The sequence below is a fragment of the Schistocerca serialis genome, chromosome 2 (genome assembly GCF_023864345.2).
Source record: "Schistocerca serialis cubense isolate TAMUIC-IGC-003099 chromosome 2, iqSchSeri2.2, whole genome shotgun sequence".
NCBI lineage: Eukaryota > Metazoa > Arthropoda > Insecta > Orthoptera > Acrididae > Schistocerca > Schistocerca serialis.
This window is the reverse complement of record NC_064639.1, coordinates 1,047,406,416-1,047,430,177: the sequence shown is the minus strand read 5'-3', so window position 1 is coordinate 1,047,430,177 and position 23,762 is coordinate 1,047,406,416. Positions and strand designations below refer to the sequence as shown.

At 39.9% G+C, this 23,762-nt stretch overlaps 1 protein-coding gene across 1 annotated transcript in view; it reads left to right on the top strand.

Annotated features, from left to right (window-relative positions):
• LOC126458484 (transcription factor Dp-1) overlaps window positions 1–23,762 on the top strand; it is a 198,406-nt gene that overhangs the window by 137,744 nt on the left and 36,900 nt on the right. Inside the window, exons 8-9 of the mRNA XM_050095576.1 lie at window positions 6,893–7,041; window positions 21,134–21,216. Coding sequence (XP_049951533.1) covers window positions 6,893–7,041; window positions 21,134–21,216 — 232 coding nt within the window. The remainder of the gene's footprint in view (window positions 1–6,892; window positions 7,042–21,133; window positions 21,217–23,762) is intronic.

The following is a 23,762-nucleotide window of genomic DNA, read 5'->3' as shown; positions in this document are numbered from 1 at the left end:
ACTAATGACTGCAACTTGAATATATTGTTTCTCAAATGGAGAATGACATCATAATGATGCAGTAGAATTATATCTTAAAATCTTCTCATGAAGTTCTTCCAACATCGAAAGCCGTATGTGTCTTAACAGCTGTACCTATCCTGTTGAGCCTTCTGGGATCACCAGATGAAAAAGTTCATTGTCCTCAGGTAAGACACTCAAAATTGTTCTTTCACACTGATCACCCGATAAATCTAACAGTAATACAGATTTTTCTCCTGTATTGGGAAAGATAACTTCTGTCAAATACCTTTTGATGTTGTTAGAAGTTAGTTTACAACATTTCAATGCCGTCACAAGACTCTTTCGCATTTCAAAAAGAGATTCTCTAATTCTCAGTCCAAACTCAGTTGGGTAACCAGTTTACCAGCTGCAGAGACTGTAGCCTGAATTGAGTAACTGAAGGCAATGACTGTGCCATGGATTCAAATGTCTTTGCACACTTTTGGAACAAAGTATGTCCAGAGCGCAACTCCAGATTGAAGTTCGAGAACCTCTTGTCGACCCCTATTCAATAGTCTGGGAATTCTGACATTGCCTCACAGTATATATTTTCTTTAATGTCGTTTGTTGTTAGCAATATCAGCTTATTCCCAAGAGTTAGCAACTTTCACTCAGTTAATACAGGGCTATTACAAATGATTGAAGCGATTTCATAAATTCACTGTAGCTCCATTCATTGACATATGGTCACGACACACTACAGATACGTAGAAAAACTCATAAAGTTTTGTTCGGCTGAAGCCGCACTTCAGGTTTCTGCTGCCATAGCGCTCGAGAGCGCAGTGAGACAAAATGGCGACAGGAGCCGAGAAAGCTTATGTCGTGCTTGAAATGCACTCACATCAGTCAGTCATAACAGTGCAACGACACTTCAGGACGAAGTTCAACAAAGATCCACCTACTGCTAACCCCATTCGGCGATGGTATGCGCAGTTTAAAGCTTCTGGATTCCTCTGTAAGGGGAAATCAACGGGTCGGCCTGCAATGAGCGAAGAAACGGTTGAACGCGTGGGGCAAGTTTCACGCGTAGCCCGCGGAAGTCGACGAGTAAAGCAAGCAGGGAGCTAAACGTACCACAGCCGACGGTATGGAAAATCTTACAGAAAAGGCTAAAGCAGAAGCCTTACCGTTTACAATTGCTACACTTCCATCATGATGTTCGGCATTTCTTAAACAGGAGATTGGAAAACCGATGGATCGGTCGTGGTGGAGATCATGATCAGCAATTCATGTCATGACCTCCACGCTCTCACGACTTAACCCCATGTGATTTCTTTCTGTGGGGTTATGTGAAAGATTCAGTGTTTAAACCTCCTCTACCAAGAAACGTGCCAGAACTGCGAGCTCGCATCAACGATGCTTTCGAACTCATTGATGGGGACATGCTGCGCCGAGTGTGGGAGGAACTTGATTATCGGCTTGATGTCTGCCGAATCACTAAAGGGGCACATATCGAACATTTGTGAATGTCTAAAAAAAACTTTTTGAGTTTTTGTATGTGTGTACAAAGCATTGTGAAAATATCTCAAATAATAAAGTTATTGTAGAGCTGCGAAATCGCTTCAATCATTTGTAATAACCCTGTACTAGGCAGAAATCAAATCTGCATGTGGAATGCACTTCCTTGACTCTTGTGCAGAAAGGAGTGACTATTCTGCTGCATCCATTTTCAATAAGCTACCACAAGAACTCAAAAATCTTAGCAGTAGTCCAAACGCTTTTAAATCTAAACTGAAGAGTTTCCTTATGGCTCACTCCTTCTATTCTGTCGAGGAGCTCCTGGAAGAGCTGACAAATTAAGCAAATTCCAGTGTTGCATTGTTGATTTTCTTCATTTAAACTTACGAATTGTCGCCTGAATATATGTTTCTACTATCATGTATTGACGTGTTCCATGACCATGGAGACATCTCCTTAATTTGGTCCCACAGAACAGTAAATAAATAAATAAATAAAATCTTAAAATGACCTAATTGAGATCATTTTTATCTTTTATATAGTGTCTAGTTATAAATCTGGTTTTTCTGAGTTACAATTTCGCGAATCTTTTTAAAATTCGATAGCCATTTGGGACTTGCCTTGAAATTATGGAATTTAACTTCCCTTCTCATTTGCAAGACCAATATTTGAATGTCAATGCCATCGATCACTAGCTGATGATCCATAGGCTCTAGAAAAGTCCAGCAGTGTATTATCTTCATATCATCACATTTTGAGCCACTGTTGAGAATATACTTTTCCCAGGGATACAGCTGTTTCACAGACTTAACTTTGTATTGTTTATCCTGCATCGCTGAAAGCGATCTTTTTCCCTTCTTTCCATTTTTCCAAAATTCAATCACAGATTTCTTATATTAAAATTTTAATTCACTTTGTAAAGAAACATTGCCCAAGATGGACTCCTCATGTGTTACAGATAAGCCATCACTGTCAATCGTTGCTACACCATGGAGCTGCGCTGCATCAAACATATTTATTAAAAGCCTAATTTGTACATACCAAGTGGTAAATAACTTCATCAATGACTGTGTCCTGTTTCACCTGTTTCCTCTGTAGATCTCTCTTATTATTGGAAACTGTCTGAACCTGTGAGACGCATTCACATTTTTGAAAAATCGTGTCCTTTTGTGGAAAGTAAGAATTTTTTCTTGATCAGTAAATATACAGGGTGTACATAAAGTCCAGGACACTTTCAATTATTTATTGCACAAGAACCAAACATGGTACAGATATTATACATATGTCATTTTGAAGAGAAACCCTGAAAGGCCCCCTCTCCTTTTATGACGCCACAGTGTAGTTTGATAGTTTGCCAGTAGTCAGCACTAGTCGCAACCATGGAGAGTTCAGATGCGGAGCAAGCTTTCTGTGTGTTGGAGTTCGACAAAAACAAGTGTGTTACAGCTGTTCAACGGATGTTTAGAACTAAGTACGGTAAGAAACCACCACCAAGGTAGGCCATTAACTGATGGCACAACAAATTCGTTAAGACGAGTTGCTTGTGCCCGGCAAAGAGAAGCGGACATCCCAGTGTGAGTGATGTGAATGTGGAGCGTATTCGATTACTGTATTGACGTCTGCTGGGTCACTCATGGTTCACATATTGAATCTTTGCACCCTGTCTTTGCTTTCCTGGGAGGATTGAGTTCAGGCCATTGATCTCTGTAAAAATCTGAAGCTATCAAATAATCAGCCTTTCAATTCAAAGTTGTGATCTTAAAAACATGAACCTCGTGCCACAGCTCCAAAAAACTGAATTTTAATTTTTACTCCAGGTTATCATCTGATACCAGTATGAAGGCTGGGTGTGCATGTAACTTGGCCATATTTTGAATAAACAGTTATTTTAAGGCCAAGATTTTAAGAAGTTAATGGTTTTGATGACCTTATGAAGAGGTACTCATAACTGCAGATAATTAATTTACATCAAGTCCCTGCTGAGCTAGGTGGTGCAGTGATAAGCACATTAGACTTGGCATTCAGGAGGATGACGCTTTGAACCCGCATCTGGCCGTGTAGATTTAGGATTTCTACAATTTTCTTTAATCGCTTCCGGAAACTGCTGATATGGTTCCTTTGAAAGGATATGACTGGTTTCCTTACTCATCCTTCCCTAATCCAAGCTTGTGCGCTATCTTCAGTGGTCTCATTGTCAACAGGACATTAAATACTAATCTCTCCATCAAGTCCCTGCCTATGTTTCATGCAGTGGCTACTGAAACAGTTTTTGGCAGTATTTTTATTAAGCTGTACAGCATCATTAACTATACCATTTATATCTTTGCTTCATGGATACAGACATCAAAGCAGTTAGCTCATGGTATATTATTCTGTTCAAAAAAAGAATTTAAGGTAACCAAATATTTCAACTCCAGTAGTATGCATAGGTAGAGATTTTCGTAAAAAAATATCTCAAGTGATACGTTCTTGTTCTGATACTAGTCTATTCGTTTAAGACAATGAGTCCAGATCAGTAGGTAGATTCACTCACTTGTAAAGAAAATTTGTATCACTTCAGATGAAAAGTAAGTTTATTCATTATATTGGTCTCTAAATCTCATGCACTGAGCTACTGTCATTCCAAAGTGATATCTTAGCCTTTCTTTCACTGATTTTTCACCTGGTATACATTTTACCAGCCTTTCTTTCACTGATTTTTCACCGGGTATACATTTTACCATCTTCATAGCAGAAAGTATAACAAGATTTTCTGAAAATGAGTCTGCTTCGCCACATTGAGATGTCTTAAGTAAGAAGCCTCAAAAACACGAACACTTTCAATTTTAAGAGTTCATCATATGCTTGAAAAAAGAATGCAGCATTTTTTATTTTTAAGCCCATCGATCTAAATAACACATTTTAGCTGAAACCATAGAGCTGTTTTAGGGAACTTTGCTGCATATAACATATTGAGGATTGGCATTGTTGTTCATGAATCCTAAAGATATATTTTTCATCATACTTCTTAATTGTTTTAGCAACTATTTTTGTTTGAAGGCTTGTAGAAACATTAAATTGACATAACTTCTTTTGAGGTGATTTCATTGGCACCAGTCGCATTACTACCACAATCACCTTTAGCAAAAGAGCTAGTTGGTGAGTTCAAAGCTAAGCAATCAAGTTCATCTAAAGCAGAGCAATCACGTTCGCTATAAGGCTTTGGCCTACCTTTTTAAACCCACCTTTCTTTCCAGCAATAAAATACTGAAAACAAGTGTAAGGCAAAAAATATGGCGATATCTAAAGTTTAGGGCTGAATGAAGTTTAAATGGATACTTACATTGATAGAACACTGACAGTTTGATTGATATGTTACAATCACACTTTTTACAGTTGGCCTTCATTGCAGAGTTTGGCGTCTCAAGCTATCTGATAAATACAACCTTATTTGTGTACAAGGTTGTTGTTTGGTCTCTGATAAATACAGCCTTATCCTCTGACAGTGTTGCATTTGTACTGACTATCCAAATCAGTAAGTCTAACAGAAGATTGTTATTGTACCTTCTTTAATTGCTCTTTTTTTTTTTTCCCCTTATTAGAAAGTTATTAAAAAAGGGACCCTTGAGTGATTTCCATTGATCCCAGGGATCTGCAAAACAGTTTCTACACTTTCAGTACCAGTGGTTTGTGCCCAAAACCACCATTTTTTCCCTCCTTCTTCTCCCCCTTCTGTCCCTTCTCCCCCTCCTTCCCCTTCTGTCCCTTCTCCCCCTCCTTCCCCTTCTTCTTCTCCTCCCCTTCTGCTTCTTCTCCCCTTCTGCTTCTCCCCTCCCCCACACCTCCTCCCCACCCCCACACCTCCTCCCCACCCCCACACCTCCTCCCCACCCCCACACCTCCTCCCCTCCCCCACACATCCTCCGCTCCCCCACACATCCTCCCCTCCCCCACACATCCTCCCCTCCCCCGCCACTCCTTCTCCCCTCCCCCACCACTCCTTCTCCCCGACTCCTGCTCCTTCTCCCCGACGCCTGCTCCTTCTCCCCGACTCCTGCTCCTTCTCCCCTCTCCCTACTCCTACTCCTTCTCCCCTCTCCCTACTCCTACTCCTTCTCCCCTCTCCCTACTCCTACTCCTTCTCCCCTCTCCCTACTCCTACTCCTTCTCCCCTCTCCCTACTCCTACTCCTACTCCTTCTCCCCTCTCCCTCCCTACTCCTACTCCTTCTCCCCTCTCCCTCCCTACTCCTACTCCTTCTCCCCTCTCCCTCCCTACTCCTACTCCTTCTCCCCTCTCCCTACTCCTACTCCTTCTCCCCTCTCCCTACTCCTACTCCTACTCCTTCTCCCCTCTCCCTCCCTACTCCTACTCCTTCTCCCCTCTCCCTCCCTACTCCTACTCCTTCTCCCCTCTCCCTACTCCTACTCCTTCTCCCCTCTCCCTACTCCTACTCCTTCTCCCCTCTCCCTACTCCTACTCCTTCTCCCCTCCCCCTACTCCTACTCCTTCTCCCCTCCCCCTACTCCTGCTCCTACTCCCTCCCCCCCTACTCCTACTCCCATCCCCCTGCTCCTCCCCCTATTCCTCCCCCCCCCCTCCTACCGCCCGTTCCTCCGCCCCCTCCTACCGCCCGTTCCTCCGCCCCCTCCTACCGCCCGTTTCTCCGCCCCGCCCTACTGCCCCGTCCTACCGCCTACTCCAGCTTTTACAAAATACAAGCCAAAACATAGTTGAAATTGCAGTTAATATTATTTTGGAATTACAAATTTTTAGCTCCGTGAAATTAAAATGTTTACAACTCTGTCGCACATGGGGAGTACATAGTTTCAGCATGTAGTACATTGGTTGCTGTCAACTAATTAGTGAATGTAAGTACAAGTCTGTGGGTGGCAAAAACTATACTCTGCATCTTGAAATTGCCACTATAAAGTTTGTTGCTGTTAGATAGAAAACTGTGGTTTAAGTCACAATATGCTTATTATGACATAGTCCATAGAGTGGAGAAGAGATGAAAGTTGAACACTGCATTTACATTATTGAGCAAAGTGATATCTGACTTCATTTCCAGTTTTTACCGTTAATGTGTATTTGGTGGAGTAGAATTCTGATTTTTAAGTAATTGTTTACACGGCTTACTGTGGCAGTATTCCAGTGGCTACAATGAATGTTAGATTTTTTGTGAGCATGTGAGTGCGCGTGTGCACATGCGTGTGTGTCCAGTGGGACTGAAAATAAGGTGAAGAGAATTGTACCACCAGTTCCCATAGAAGCTGGTTGTTCTTTTACCGGTTATATTTAATGGGTTAAATCCTCATCACATATTTCTGTTAGAACTCTTTGTGAATTACATGCACATGGATTTTTAAAAGTTGAAAGTCATTCTTAAATCTAATTTATTTTTATCTTCCAGCAAATATCATTCAAAAATTTGGTGGAGAGGAACAAGAAAATGGAGGAAGAGTGTGGTGCACCACTTCCAAACTCCGCAATCCACTTGCCTTTCATAATTGTTAACACAAGTAAGAAGACTGTTATTGACTGCAGTATATCAAATGACAAGTAAGGATTTCACTATAGCAAAAATAGTTACCATAATCACAAATTATTTGTGAAGGTGTTTATCTGTGATTTATACCATAAAGTTGTAATAGGTTCTTGCTGTAATATAATTGTGAGGCAGCCTTTTGACTGCTGAAGGTGTTATCTATTTTAAGTGCACAGATTATGGTACAAACTAAGTAGAAATCAGTAGTGGAAAAAATATGCATTCGGGCATGTTTTTAATTTGACATTCAAAATAAGTGAAGCATGTGCACAAGTAATCGTGTGTGGCACATTTTGCAATTTTTAGGAAACAGACATAAACTGTTCATTACTTGGAATTATTGCAAAATAATAATGTAATAGCAGATTTGTATTGTTTGTACATACATACTTCGAAAGTACTTGTTTGTGCTTTTCAAAATTTCTTAAAATAAGTAAATATTAAAATGCTGTGTGACAATGGACATACAGGATTATTCCAGAGCACTCTGTATTCTGCTGTGATCATCAGGTTGTGTAGAATCTAAAAGTTGTAAGAAAGGAAATTATGGCAAGACACGAAACACGAAATAATAATGCCCCCCCCCCCCCCCCCCCCCCGCCCAAAAAAAAAAAAAAAAAAAAAAAAAAAAAAAAAAAAAAAAAAAAAAAAAAAAAAAAAAGAAGAAGAGAAGAATAGTTTCGGCCTACTAGGGACCACGGGGCTCATCTTAACTCTTAGCTAGGGTCTTCTGCCATTTCTTGACACAGTATGCCTTCATCTTCTGGCTCTGAGACTGCTTCCTCTCATATGTCCACTTAGGTCTGGTGGTGCCTGTACACTTCTTGCTTGAGAGACACAGTGGGAACACTTCCTGCAGGATGGCCTGTTGGTATTGAGTTTGGTTCTCAGTCGTCTTTAATGGGATCTGCAGTTCCTTTAAGTCTAATTTAACAGAAGGTGATCCACTTGGCTGTGAACGCGTATCCTCTACTTGTCACTGTGAGGATCCTTTCGGTGATCCAGGAGTGATTCACGTGGGTCATGTGCCCATAGAAAGTCGGTCACCTTTTCCTCATACATGTGACTATGTCTTCCTGATGTTCATAGAGCTCATTCTTGTGCCCGATTCTGTGGGTACCATCTTCCTCTCTTATGGGTCCTAGTATTCTCCTCAGGATCTTCCTCTCTTTAAGTTCTAGTTTCCTGTGTGGGCCCTTTAAATTCATCAAGAGGCACTCAGATGCATAGAGTGCAGAGGGTGTTACTACAAAGTTGTAGTGCTTCAGCTTTGTGTTCGTGGATAGGTACTTGGAGGTATAGATGTTCTTACAGGAATGATAGGCACCTCTCTAACTTGGTGCACCCTGGCACCTATGGTCAAGGTTTCACTCTTGCATGCTGAGATCCACTCTCCCAAGTACTTGACTGCAGGAACTTTACAGATAGTATTGTTTCCTAGTGGGGTTGTAGAAGAAGCCTGCTTGATATTCGTGATAAACTCAGTCTTCTGTATGTTGACCCTCAAGCCAGTTTTTACAACACTGTAGGGGCTCTGTAGTTGGTGAGTAACCTCCTCCATACTGTTGGCCAGTAGGATGAGTTCATCAGCAAAGGCTAGACAGGGACCAATGAGGTTGTCTTTCTTGTACCCAAGCTTCAGTCCTGCTTCTCATGACAATGTGGAAGTTCACTCTCTTAAGATTTTCTCCTCAACACAGTTGAAGAGGATGCGAGAGAGGCCATCTCTCTGCCTGACTCTTGTCTGGAGGGGAAAGCTCACTGTGTGTTCGCGCCTGAACTTGACTTTGGAGGTGGTGTTCTTCAGGGTAGCTTGGACCAATCTGGTAGTCTTCCCATCTAGGCCTAGTTCCCACAGGGTAGAGAAGAGGGTCTGTCGATCTATTGAGTCATATGCCTTTTGGAAGTGTACCATAATGGCTACCCAGAGGTGTCCTCCCCTCGGCTCCTATATGAGAGGATGGTCTTGAGGTTTTGAATCTGTTCTGTGCAGGACCTACTCACACAGAACCTGGTATTCACCTAGTTGGGAGTCTAGCTGTTTGGTGACACTATTTTGCCGAGCTTTAGAGAAGAACTTGTAGGTTATAAGCAACAAGAAGATGCCTCTGTAGTTGTTGAGGTCGGTCTTACTTCCTTTCTTGTGTAGTGGGTGGATCACAGCTGAGATGCATCCCTCTGGCAAGTCCTCTGTTTTCCAAACGTCTTGAATGATCTGGATGATACTCTGCCGGGACTGGTCATCTATGTGCTTCTACATTTCTGCAATTATACCATCTTCGCCTGAAGTATTTATATTTATTGTAAACTGATTACTTTGGTCTTGAAAAGGATAATAGTTTTTATCAAGTTATGTGACAAATCTGATACATTAAACTCAGTTTTCACACTGCAAGTTTTCCTAATAATGCCTGTATTTTAGCTCCATGTATTTCATCATGTCAGGTAGGTCCCTTTTCTTCTCCTTATGAAGTTTCAGTGCCCCATTGTAGGGAAGCCAAAGACCAGAAGGCAACAGAAAGTTTTTTATTTAATATTTATAACCATTTTTTAGAATACAGTGTCATTGCCATGGGCAAAGCACATTGTGACTACGACGCAAGCTTACGCCTCGAGGACCATCACTACACAGCTTCAACCAGAGTACATCAGCAATTTTCAAAGCATGTGGCTTTGTTAAAACCAACTCAGTGGATCCTAAGTCATTGAACATCATCATCATCTGAATGGTCAGTTCTATAGGGTTTACAAAGGCCTCAGCAATGACATACTTCCATTCTGAAGTAATCATATTTCTTGATTCTTTCTATTCTTGATCCTGTGAAGTTGCTGTTACAAGGTAGGAAACTAAGATCTTAGCATAAAAACTTCTGATGTATTTATGTAAATACTTGCCGCTGACAGGCTACTAATAAAGCACTAAAACTGTCCAGTTGTTCTGCCAGTGGTCAGACCATATAATTAGTTTGTGTTACATACCTTCCTCAAACATACTATAATTGTTAGTCACAAATTTAAGCAGACAGGAATTGATTCCCACTGAACCTCTCCTTGCAGTGAATTCATTCCACAAATTTACTGTGATGTTTCCGGTACCAGTGCCATATACCATGAAATTACATAACAGTTGTCTAGTAGAATATCGTGGAATGCATCAATGTATGACAAAATAAAACCTGTTGTAGGTCAACACACATTACCTGTATGTTGCTGTTCCTTTTAGCCATTTCCATATCGATTTTATCACTTTGAATGCTTGTTCTGCTTTTGTGTTGTGCAACTGATTCTCAAGTCTGGTGTTATGCAGTTCTGTGTTGCCAGAAGCTGCGATCATTTTGTGAAACAACAAATCGCACTGTCTGCAAGTATATGACCTAGGTGTCCTGAAACACAAATTAAAATCTGTTTGAAACTCACTTTGATAGGCTGACCTACTTATTGATCCATCAGGAAAATTTTTGGTAAATGATCAATACATTCAGTAGAAGTTGAGATCGGGGTGCAGACATTCTTTTGGGGATTTATTGCTGCTTTAATGTTTCATGTGCTCTGGGGCACTCGAAATGTGTTCCCGAATCAGAGCCTTGTCATCATTTGATATGACGTGTGGCCTATTGAAATGTGTTCCCTCGACTGTCTTCAGGAATGGTCATTCTAGCTTTTAGTTTATGTCGAAGAGTCTGTATTCATCATTTTTTGACACACTTCTTCTGAACGGGCTGTGTATTTGAAAGTACCTTGTTTCTGTGAAGTATCTTCTGTCTTACTGTTCTTTCGTCTGGCTGGCTTGCCTATTTCCTTGATTTTATGAAGTAAGTGGACTGCTCATCATACATAAAGACATGATATTCTTTGTACAGCATTAACTAATTTGTGGGTTTATGCTCTTGCCCCATCTTTTGAGCTTGCTTCGGGATTGCATGCAAGATCCTGAATCATGCAATCAGTCAATATTACTACCCAATATTCAACTAGATTATCATATTTCACATTCTCTTTTAATAATACAGCAGTGCTCAGATTGTGTATTATATTTTTTGTCAATGATAACTACAGAACTGTACTTAATTTTATTCATGTTACGTATTCTTACTGCAGTGTTTTCAGAAGATGCGCATAATGAACTTCGTCAGAGCATTTTACTCTAGAGGGCACATACGCCACTGTAGAGGACGCCTATGCTGCTCTATATACACATGTCTTTTTAAAAAACCCATACAACTTTATTCCATATACCTGCGTTGGAGGCTACCTTTTCTTTTTGTGATTTATGTCCTAATCCAACATCACGAAGTTATTTCCTCTTAATATTCTGCCAGTTGCCGATGTTAATTTTCCATTTTTGTGCATTATTTGCATGTTCCAAACAATTTGCAGTGTCATCATGCTACATTTGGCCATTCTTGTAACATAGAGCATGAAAACTGTCTCTCTTTACTCGCTGTTCCGTGCTGACCTCAAGCAGTAAACAGGTCAGCTATTACGGCAGCCAATCCAGACTTCCGTACACAACGTTATTCCATGTGGTTCTACAAAATGTCAAAATATGCTACACAGCGTTATTCGTGCGCCCACTACAAATACTTTTCACCTCCTGCTTGTGGTCTGTTGGGGGTTTGGTGGGACATAGTTATGTTCAACATAAAGGCACACCGTACCACCTGATTTTCAAAATCTGAGACAGTGGGAGAGAAGGGATTGGGTACTTGAAAAATATTTGTAGAGCTATTTAAACACCTTTGTGAAGGTCTGCATTCATATACAAACTGTGATTTTTTTGCTTTTTGTAAATAACTATGTACTAAAAGTTTCATAATTGGCTCCAATAAGCTGCACAATTTGATAGTGTACAAATATAATTTTGTATGTGACTTGATTTATTTAAATGCTTGAGGGTTTGCACCTACTCATCGTCATAGATTGCGTCCAGATTTATGGTATCTGCAGAGCTCGTCCAGGCATCAAAGTGACAGAAGAAGGAGTGCCAGATAGCTGAGTGTTTAGAAAGAACCTCATTCTTAGTGTGGTTTAGGTGTGACATGAGGTGTTTGTGCGCGTGGTGTCCAGGCAGCTGTTGGGCACAGTGGAAAGAGTACAGAACAATGATCCATAGGGTCAAGTCTCTATGCAGAAAAGTTTTTCAATTTTTACATTGCTTACACTGCTAATATACCGAAATTGTGCTCAGTGTATTGTATTTACTAATATTTTCATAAAATGCATGAAAAGGAAAGGCAAAGGAAAATTTAGGATGGCAAATAAATTTCTGGGAAGGCATAGTAAGGCATACACAAAAACTTCAAACATAAAGTTATATACTTTTAATATTTTACAGTTCACTTACAGGTGCTTGGGCGATATCCATTGTAAAATTGGGAAACTCATTTTCTTGGCATCTTACACACTTTATAAATGCCACTTTTTTACATTTACATGCTTGTTTTAATGTTTCTGTAGAAAAACAAGCACTGTTTACATTCATAAAAGGTTCTCTCTCTTTGGACACTTTTAAAGCAAACCATGCATAATGATGTCCTGTGTGCCTGGATTACAATCCCTTCTTGGAAAGGTCTTTGCAGAGTCTTCGTGGATGCTGTTAAGTACAGTCCATTCTTGGAATTTTATTTTCTCAATTCCAAATTTTCCTTTGCCTTTTCTCATGCTTTTTATGAAAATATTGTTTAATGCAATATTCATACATTATTTTGGTTTATATGCAGTGTAAATAATGTAAGAAATTAAAAAAATACCCACACTATCTTTCTGCTGTGTCATCTACTTTCTGGAAACTACATAAATATAAATGGCTCATGCCTCACCCAAGCTGTGCCAATAATGCTTGTGTGTGTGTGTGTGTGTGTGTGTGTGTGTGTGTGTGTGTGTGTGTGAAGATCAGGTCTAGTGAGAAGTGAAGAGATGGTTAAAGTACTAAAGACATTTTTGGTATGTGTACATACGAGATTATTCTCAACTCTTAAGTCTGAACAAATGTACGTAATGCTGGTGAGAGTGCATGTGCGTGTGTGCATTAAACAATATATCTGTATAATCTGGCATAAGAAATTAGTGATTTTTTCCCCTGATGTTTTCAATAATTAACCTCTTGTCTTCCCACAGCTTTTTAAATTGTATTTGGGATCTACTGCCTTACTTTAACAAAATTAATGTTTTACAGGAGCTCACTGACATGTAGCTGTGCACTGACAAGGCCATATGTGTCCTTTGTCCTTTCTATTGTGTTATGAGCAAGCTGCTGTCCCCAAAGAAAGTATGTTGATCCTGGGGTTTGCTCTTAAGTGAATTGTTGTAGAATAACTGTCAAATTTATGTTGGTTCAACCCATCATTAATATCTGTGATAACTTTTTCATCAGTTCTATCATACATGCTCTTTATTTTGATCGTGGTATTTAAATAAAAAATTAGTGTTGTCTGTTCTGTTGGGCATGGCCAGGCTGTACTTAATTTTCTGAAATAGAAGAAGGGGAAGAAAGGGAAAGGGGTAGGTTGGAAATGATGACACCCAGCCACCTGGGGAATTGCGGTATTGCAGCGACGCAAAAATATGTGCCAGACCTGGACTTGAACATGTATGCTCCACTTCTCTAGAAAGGTTGCTTTAACTGTCTTGACTACCTGCACATGCCTCCCATCCATCCCAATTTATCAACTTATTGCAAGCTGCATTTTAGTGTGCCTCATCTGGTACACTTCGTACTTGCAAATTCTTGATTTCCATAGAGGTTTGAATGATAGTTGAGCATCCACACTGAAACCTATGTCATAGAGCCATCACACTCGATTATATTAATGTAACTGAGTGTTGTTGTTCTGTCAGTCACGTTCTGCTAGCATTACTAAGGAACTATCTATATTACTAAACAGCTAAAACTGTCACCAGGTCATAGTTGCAGGTTCCTGCTTTCTGTGGCAACAAAAATATGCTCTTCAGCATTTCATATAATATTTGACCAAATTAAAACACTGTCATAATCTACTCGTTAGGAAGTGTACACTAGATTAACAGTTTAACAAAACAAGTTAGGCATTAATGTTATAAACTATCTTTCTGACTTGAGCTGTAGTGACTCACCCAAGCTATATTCATCCAATATTTCAGACTGAGAGCACTTAGGAGCTTCCAACAAATTTTAAACATTTTGTCAAACTTCAGTAACCTTTGCTTGCTTATAGCCCCACAAAAAAAATTAAGTTTGTTTATTAAATTTTTAAATAATGGGAAATCCAGGATGGAATTAACAATATATGAAAAGGGTAGTTGCCATTCACCATACAGCGGAGATGCTGAGTCGCAGAAAACCACAACAAAAAGACTGTCGGAAAGTTAGCTTTGTCAAAAGTTGACAACATACACACACGCAAACGCGACTAACACAGATGTGACTTCAGTCTCTGGCAGCTAGAGCCAGACCACGAGCAGCAGAGCATTATGGAAGATGCAACCGGTTGGGGGTAAGGAGGAGGCTGGGGCAGGGAGGGGGAGGGATAGCAGGGTAGAGGTCAGGGACAGTAAAGTGCTGCTGTGAGCGTGCAGGGATGACATGGAGAGTGTGGCAGCTAGGTGCAGTCGGGGGAGGTTAGATGGAGGGCAGTGGAGAGAGTGGGGTTAGCAGAAAAGGAGAGAAGTAAAAGGACTGGGTGCATCGATGGAACAAAGGGCTGTGTAGTGCTGGAATGGGAACAGGAAAGGGGCTAGATTGGTAAGGACAATGGCTAACGAAGGTTGAGGCCAGGAGGGTTATGGGAACGTAGGATATATTGCAGGGAGAATTCCCACGTGCGCAGTTCAGAAAAGCTGGTGTTGGTGGGAAGGATTCAGATGGCACAGGCTGTGAAGCAGTCATTGAAATGAAGGATGTCATGTTAGGCGGTGGGGAGGGGGGTTGCACAGTAACTGGTCGTAATTGAGCATTTTGGGTGTTGGGGTTAATAAACGTTAGGAAGTGTGTGCAGGGATGGGCCTAAGGATTTGAGGGGAACTGGAGATCCTGCTGGATTTCTTGAATGAGGTCACTGTGGCAGCGTTTGTAGCTGGATGTATCTGACAGCTGGCGGATTCCTTTTACCAGATAATCCTTGCAATTCAAAACAACCGGAGTGGAGCCTTTGTCAGCAGGTAGGATTATGAGGTTGGGATCAGTTTTTAGGTGGTAAATTGCTGATCTTTCTGCAGATGTAAGGTTAGTTTGTATGTTAAGGGATTTGGGGAATGATGGTGAGGCAAGGTTCAAGGTTAAGAAATTCTGGAAAGTTAACAGGAGGTGATTTGGGGGCAGTGGTCGTGGATCCTGGTTGGCTCGGGGTGAACTGATTCAGGCAGGGTTCAACATTGCTCTTTAGTTGAGCTTGATTGGTAGGGTTGCTGGTGAAAAAGTGTTTCCATTGTAGGGACTGGGAGAAAGAGAGAAGGACCTTAACAAGTCCTGCATTATTGAATTTGGGATGAGACAAAAGGTGAGGCCTTTGGAAAGGACTGATACTTCTTCAGGGCTAAGGTGTTTGTTTCATTACTTTGTTTCAGATCTGTATTCTCTGTGGTGGTGGGAGGGAATTTTGAAGGGTTGGGTAAGTGTAGTAGGTGTGCGTGACAGGGTTTGTCAGCTATAAGGGGATGTGGGGGAGATTTGGAGGTTGTTGTAGAGATGGTGGGAGTAGGAAGTGAGCAGGTTGGGGAGTTTTTGGGGTGACATTGTGCATGTTGATCTAGTTCCTGGAGGGCAAGATTTTCAATGTGTGTTATGGGATGTAGGAATTCGGGATTGCATAGGAGAATTTTATGGATGGACAGAAGGTATTGCAAGGAAGTTTGGGCCTGATTGATTTGGTTTTGCAGGACTGTGTTGTTGAGGACTAAGGATTGGTGGAATCTGAACAGATGGAGGTCATTGTGGAAGGAATGGTGGTAGACATAGATCGGTAATTTGATGGTAAGGCCATTTGGGGGGATTCCATGGACCAAGCAACAACACAGGAACAGTATCTGGGGCTAGAATCTGGCTAGGGATAAGGAAGCTTTTCTGTATTGATGTAGATGGAAGGAGCAAGGATCCATGATAGTGGAAAAAATACATAAACAATGTAGAATCTAGTCACTTCTGCTGTCCTCCTTTTGACACTTACCAACACACAGTCGTGGTGACTCAGTATCACCCACAACTGGAACAACTGAATTACATTCTGTGCCAGGGTTTTGGCTACCTGTCATAATGCCCTAAAATGAGAAATGTCCTACCCACTATCCTTCCCATTCCACCCACAGTGGTATTCCATCGCCTACCAAATCTACACAGTAACCTTGTCCTTACCTGTAAAACCCCTCCTCCCAGCCCCTGGCCTCGTGGCACATATCCCTGTAATAGACCTAGATGCAAGACCTGCCCCATACATCCTCCCACCACAATCTACTCCAGTCCTGTCACAAACATCACCTATCCCACCAAAGGTAGGGCTACCTGAAAGACATGTGATCTACAAGCTAAGCAGCAGCCACCGTGCTTCATTCTATGTGGCTGTGACAACCAACAATGCGTGTATGGTCACTGAGAAACTGTGACCAAGAAACAAGTGCATCACCCTGTTCCTGAGCCCGCCGCCTAACATAATATACTTCATTTCAATGACTGCTTCACAGTCTGTGCCAGCTGGATCCTTTGCACCAGCACCAGCTTTTCTGAACTGCATAGGTGGGAACTCTCCCTGCAATATAGCCTACGTTCTCAGAACCCTCCTGGCCTCAACCTTCATTAGTCGTTGTCCTTACCCATCTAGCCCCTTTCCCTGTTCCCATTCCAGCACAACACAACCCTCTATTCCACCAATGCACCCAGTTCTTTTACTTCTCTCCTTTTCTACTAACTCCACCCACTCTACCCCGCCTTCCGTCTAACCTGCCAACTGCACTTAGTTGCCCACTCTCCATCTCGTCCTTGCATGCTCCCAGTAGCGCTTTACTATCTCCAACATCTACCCTGCTATCACTCCTGCTCCCCTCCCCGTTCCAGTGGCCTCCTTACCGCCACCCAGTTGCATGTCCCATAATCCTCGGGTGCTCACACTCTGGCTCTAGTTGCCGAAGATTGTGGTCATGTGTGTGTTAGTTATGTTTACATGGGTGTGTGTATGTTGTCTACTTCTGACAAAGGCCTTATTAGCTGAAAGCTAACTTTCCAACAGTCTTTTTGTTGTGGCTTTCTGCAACTTGGCATCCCTGCTATATGATGAGTAGCAACTATCCTTTTCATATATTGGTTATTAAATGTTTGTTGTTTGTGCTCTATCAGTTACATTGCAGTGGAGTAACTGTTTACTTCAGACCTATTCTTGTCCTCTGCTAGAAAGTGTCATTATATTAAAAGAGAGCGAGTAAAACTGTAGCGCCAGGCATATTTTATTGCATTCAGCGTCTGCATATATCATTAAACATACAAAAATATAAAATTGTATGAAACAGAGAACAGGAGAAAAACTGACTTTTGTACAGAATTAAAGTAGTTATGAATATCTTAATGTGAAATACACAAAATCTTAACTCATTTGTAAGATAATCACGCATTTGAAGCTGTTTTATACACAGAAGTTTGATTCTTTAAGAATTTTCGGAAGGTGATTATTAGTTTGTTAGAAGATAAGCGTGCAACTGTTTCTTATCAAGTTGTATGTTGTGCTGTGACTAGTTTCTACTTGTTTCATCAGTTCAGCAAAGGAGCTGTTTGCTACAGCCTTATTCTTGTTCTGTGTTAAAAAATGTCATAGTCATAAGGGAATGAGTTGTCCCAAGTTTAGTTTTTTGCATAGACAGTTATGGAGAAAAGTTTTTGTCGTCATGCAGGTTTCCATGAATGGCATAAAGCATTTTCAGGAAAGGTCTCATCCAAATCATGTACTTTAATAAAGGAGTTGAAAATGAGGAAAATGTTAGTCAAAATGATGTGACAAAATTGCCTGAGTGAAAGCAAGATAACTTAGGAATATATTAATGAAAAGCTCAGTTTTTAATAGGTATTATTACTGCTGAGGAGATTTGGATATTTATAAATAATCTACAATCAGCATCGATCGGTGCAAAGGAATTCACCATTTTACCACACTAGTGAGAATGCTTAAATCACTCAAAGTTCAAGATGATGTCTTGTTATTTTCTTCTGCATCTAGGGCATTGCTATAGGTAATTGCATGCCCAGTGGTTAGACAGGTAACCATAGATATGAAGTAATTCTGGAAAAATAGTGTGGCTTTGTACAATCGTTACTCTCTGTTGTAGAGATCTGTGTTTTCTCATTGAGGAGCTATTGGGGTACTAAAAGTAGACCTTGAATTCGACCTTTCTCATTGTGGTTTATCAATGCATGATTTTTTTAGATTTCCGAAAATGAAATTGGTGCTAAAAGGAACTAAATTTGTGCCTATGAAGAGGTAACAAGCAGTGGAGCCTCTGCAGATTATCACGGAAAACCACATGCAGAAATGTTTAGGATGGCTGAATGAATGAATGTGAACATGAGTGGCATTAAATTTTTTTTGTGAGGGCCATTTGCCATCTTTTTTCTCATCATACGGGAAGCCTGTAGAACAAAATATGTTACTGGCGTGTGTAGTTGGCTACATATGGGACTACATATTTCTTAAAGTAATTGCATATGCTGTTTCATTTAATCTCAATCCAATCTCTGTCCATTGTGTCCTACAGTTTAAAAACTAAAATATATTGTCATCAAACTATATCTGTGATATGAGAATGTAGGCTTTCTTAGGGAATCTCAGTGACAGAATCTTCTCGGGTTGACATCCGAGTCAGTGTGTTGTTCTCTGGCAATGTTTCAGCAAGTTTCGTACTTGCCATCTTCAGGTGAAGATTACAAGTAAGAAACTTACCGGAACATTGCTGGAGAATAATGCATTGACTCACCTGTTAACCCGAGATTTTATCATATATCTGTGATATACAATACGATAGATAAAATCTACTCGACAAGTGGCAGCAGGAGAAACCTCACCTAAAAGAATGGAAATGTGCAAGTTTTTGGAGCCAGTGGCTCCTCCTCCTAACAGAAGGCTGAAGGGAAAGGAGGGGGGATGAAGGAAAAGGATGGGCAAGGCTTAGGAAATGGGAGAGTTATGGAAAAGTTATCAGTGGAGACTCATTGGTGGGAAGAGAAGGAAGGACTTCTCATGGGAAGGAAAGTTTTTCCTTCTTATCCTGGCCTGTAAGTCTCTTCTGACCCAGGATTCTGACTGACTTTTCCATGAAAGTATCTCTGTTTCCCGAACCTCACCAGTCCTTTTTCTTCATTGCTTCATTTTCCTTCAATTCTCCTGACTTGGACGAGGAGGAGCCATTGGTTCCAAAAGCTTGCACATTCCCGTATCATTTGTGTGTCTCCCATGCTGCCGCTTGGTGAGTAGATTTTTGTTGTTTACCCATATTATATAATAGTCTCAAATGATTATACATTTTGTATTTATGAATTTGGCCAGCTATGGAGCACATACAAATTGAGACGCGTGGTGTTTCTTTTTCTTCCTTTTTTCCCAGTTCTCCATTTCCTCTGCAACCGCTCGTCTCTTATCTGTCCACACACTATTTGGTCAAGGTTTTGGCTTATATTCTCCATAGCTTGCGTTTTCTGTCAGTATCTTGAAATGATTCCTGCCACATATTATTTCTTCTGTAACACCATTTTTGTATGTATCTTTTCTTCACTGCTTCTATCCATACTACAGTTTTCTTCTGATTTCTTGTCGTGGTAGTTTTGTGTTAATTTTTATGCATATTCTTCTTTCTTTGTTTGTGTTACACAATCCATTAGCTCGGATACATTCCCCAAGGTGTTTGTTTATCAGCTCTTTTTTTCTGTAATCTGTCATCATAAATTTTGCTCTATAATGTTGGTGTTCTATACACTTGGGGTTTTCATAAGGTATTTTTAGCCCAATCTTTTCAGCAATCTCATGTAATAGATCAAGCATAACAGTTGCGTCTGTTCTCAGTTATCAGTGCTATATCATCCCTTATCAGTGCTATATCATCCTCAAAGACTAAACATTTTATTCCAAATTTGTTCTTTCCTTGTTCTATGTACACACCTTTTACACCTCTGTTTTCTAATGTGTGTTTCCATGTTTTTACTATTTTATCTAAAATCAGGTGAAAGAGAATTTGGGACAGTCCATCTCCTTGTGGATCTCCTGTTTTTGTTTTGAACATTTCAGGGATTTCACCTTGAAATTTATTCCTTGATGTTGTGTTTGTGAGTGTTTGTTCAACAAGTCTTCTGGTATTTTCACCTATCCCTGATTTGTATATTATTCAACATAGTGTTTGTCTGTCAACTGAGCTGTAAGCTTTCTTGAAGCCTACAAAAGTAACTACTGTGTTTTTATTTTGCATACCTCTCACTCTCAAAATGGTTTTTAGGTTAAGAATTTGTTCTACACATGATCTGCCTTTCGTAAATCCTGCGTGGTACTCTCCTATGTTAGATCGTACTTGTTCCTCTATTCTGTTTAGAAGTGCTTTAGACAATATTTTGTAAGTTAATGGTAACAAGGAGATACCCCTATAGTTGTTGCTGTCTGTTTTCTCTCTTTTTTTGTGGAGAGTGCTTTTTCCAGTCACTGAGTAAGATTCCTTTTGTCCAAGTGTCTTTAATTACCCCATAAATTTCTGCCATGTGGATAAGCTCCTTAGTTTCCACATTTCTGCTACCATCCCAGCCTCTCCTGGCATTTTGTAATTCTTCAGCGACTTGATAATCATTTCTATTTCTTTTATTGTAGGTGGCTCTGATGGCGGATTTTTAAGTTGTGGAATTGTTATTTGTCAATAGACTTTTCACAATTATTAGATTTTCAAAGTATTCAGCTAAAAGTTGGCATGTCTCTTTATTGCTTAAAATCATTGATTATTATATATGTATACAGTGTTAGGTAATAGTGCTTTGATTTAAGGGGGGGGGGGGGGGTGAATATTTTGAGTTTATTGAAATGCAATTACTCTATTAAATTTGGTAGTTCTGTGATTGTAGATATGTTACTAAAATTCCATTTAAAAGATTACTAGCTTTTTTTTTGTGTGTGTTCTCCGTAGGACCGAGTACGTGTTCAATTTTGATAACAAGTTTGAAATCCATGATGACATCGAGGTCCTGAAACGAATGGGCATGGTACTAGGTAAGATAAAAATTGTTTTTGATGCTACAGTGATTTATTTTGCCAACTTATATTTGTGTAGTTTAAATGGTAAAAAAATCGTTTACAGTTAGAAGTAAGCATCAAGCTATTTATCAATCAGTTTGCAACTTGAATTTGTTTCTTGACACTAATCATTTTGTTCTGTTACGTGCAGTTGTGTGTTAATAGTTTTATACAATTGAAAACTGTTTTATTTCAGCATCTTGACTCTAGTGTTAAAGTAAATAGCATTAACATCGAAACATTTAGCTAACAAAAGTAAGAGATCTAAACATGGTCTGGAAGTGACTACTGTAAGAAAAAATGTCTGAAACAAGCACTGTAAGGCATCATAAGATCATATATTGAATAAGCCTGGTGGCAAAGTGGGTGTTGCACTAGAAATCTAAGGGTTAAAGGTTCAGTGCTCAGTCAGCACGAAGATTATTATTCATTCTTTCACTCCAGAAATGGTTTGTATATGAGAATAAGGATGAGCCCACCTGTTCAGAGCTGTTTGTCCCCTGTAACAGGTTGGTTAATTCAGTTAAAAGGTTGAATGAAGGTAAACGGACTAAGTCTAGTACAATGCTGTGGCTTTTAAACAGATCTTCTGGTGATGACAGCTTCAGTTATACCCAAAATAAACAGGAATATTTGTAGATTATAGACTTCCATTATCTAATATGAAACGTTGAAAATGTTTGCTCAGTCCTAGTTGTGATGACTCTCAGTAACATGTGCTACACTGTGTGTATAGCATTAACTAAGAGTGTCACAAACATGGGGTCACATTCACTCAACCGAATGTAAATCCGCTTGATGTGGAACTGTGTCACAAGCAAATATTTTATTCCATTCCATTTTTAGGAATATTTTAATGAGATCCAAAGCCATAATCTTTGATCTCAAATAAAATCAGATGTGAATAGGAAGAAAAATAATTCTATTTTACTCATCTAGAAAAAGTTATATGTTGTTTAAGATCCTGATTATATGTTTTTTGAACCAACTCTCAGCCATCTTCAATCAAGTGTATTCGTTGGCACCCAGCGTTCATAGGCTACCAGTGCCATTCTCATTTTGAATAAATGCTTATGCTGCACCACTTTTAAATACTAAAGCAAGTGAACTCTGTCATTTTGACCAACATGGTGCAGTGATCCTCTTAAAAACGATGCATCCTAATGCCCAAAATTATTGTATTCAAAATAAGAAAAACATTTACCGCTTATTTGCAGTTTCCTTCTTCGTGTATTTATTTTTTGTTTGATTACATCTACAGCCATACTCTGCAGATCATTGTGAAGTGTGTGGCAGAAGGCATATCCCATTGTACCAGCATTAGGATTCTTTCCCATTGTGTCCCATTCACATATGGAGCACCAGAAGAACGATTGCTTACATGCCTCTATGTGTACTGTAATTATCTGTCAGAGAGAAATGTAAGCGGTTCTAACACATTTCTAGAATCATCACTTATAGTTGGTTCTAGAAACATTACAAGTATGTTTTAGTTTGTGTCTGTCTTAAATTGTCTGCAGCTCAGTTCTTTTAGCATCTTCGTGACATTCTCCCGTGAGTCAAACGAAACCTGTGACCACTCATGCTATGATATCTCGTATCTGTTAAATTTAAAGTTAGCCCAGTTTGGTACAGGTTCCACACATATCAGCATATTCCAGGATACATATGATACGAGTTTTTTTTATACAGTCTTCTTTGTGGACTTACAGCGTTTCCTTATTATTCTACCAATGAGCTGCAGTCTTCCACCTTCTTTACCTACATCTAAGACTGTGATTGTTCAGTTTTGTACAAATTGTTACACCCAGGTGTGTAAATGAATTTACCGATTCTACCTATGACTGTGTTGACGTAGCCATAGTGTAATACAATTTTTTGTTTTGTGAAGTGCACAGTTTTATATTTTAAGTAAGTTACCAATTTTTGCATCACTTGGAAATCTTACCAAGGTCTGACTTTCTGCGCACTTCTTTCAGATGGTACTTAATTATAGAGAAATACATTGGTACATTTCTGCAAAAAATCTGAGGTCATTATTATTATCCACAAGGTCATTAATGTACAATGTGAACAGCAAAGGCCTCAAGAAACTTCCCCGGGGCACATCTGAAGTTATTTCTACACCTGTCAGACACTTCATCCTAGATAACTTGCTGCATCCGCTCTACCAAAAAATTCTCAGTCCAGTCAAAACTTTTTGATAGTAAGCATACAGGTTATAACGAGTCAAATGCTCTCTGGTTGTCAAGAAATACTGCACCTACCTGACTCCCTTGATCCGTGGATTTCAGTGTGTCATGTGAGAAAGGATCAACTTGGGTTTAACATGATTGATATTTTTGTAATTCGTCCTGGTTGGTCTGGAGGAGGACATTTTGTTAGACGCACAAGGTCTATTCAAAAACTTGCGGAACATTCGTAATTTCGCGCCAATGTTGTGCTGGAGCATAATGGGGTTGGCATCCCTGCACACGCCTTTTTTTATGTTTAACTACTGGAAGTCTGATTGTTATCTGTCT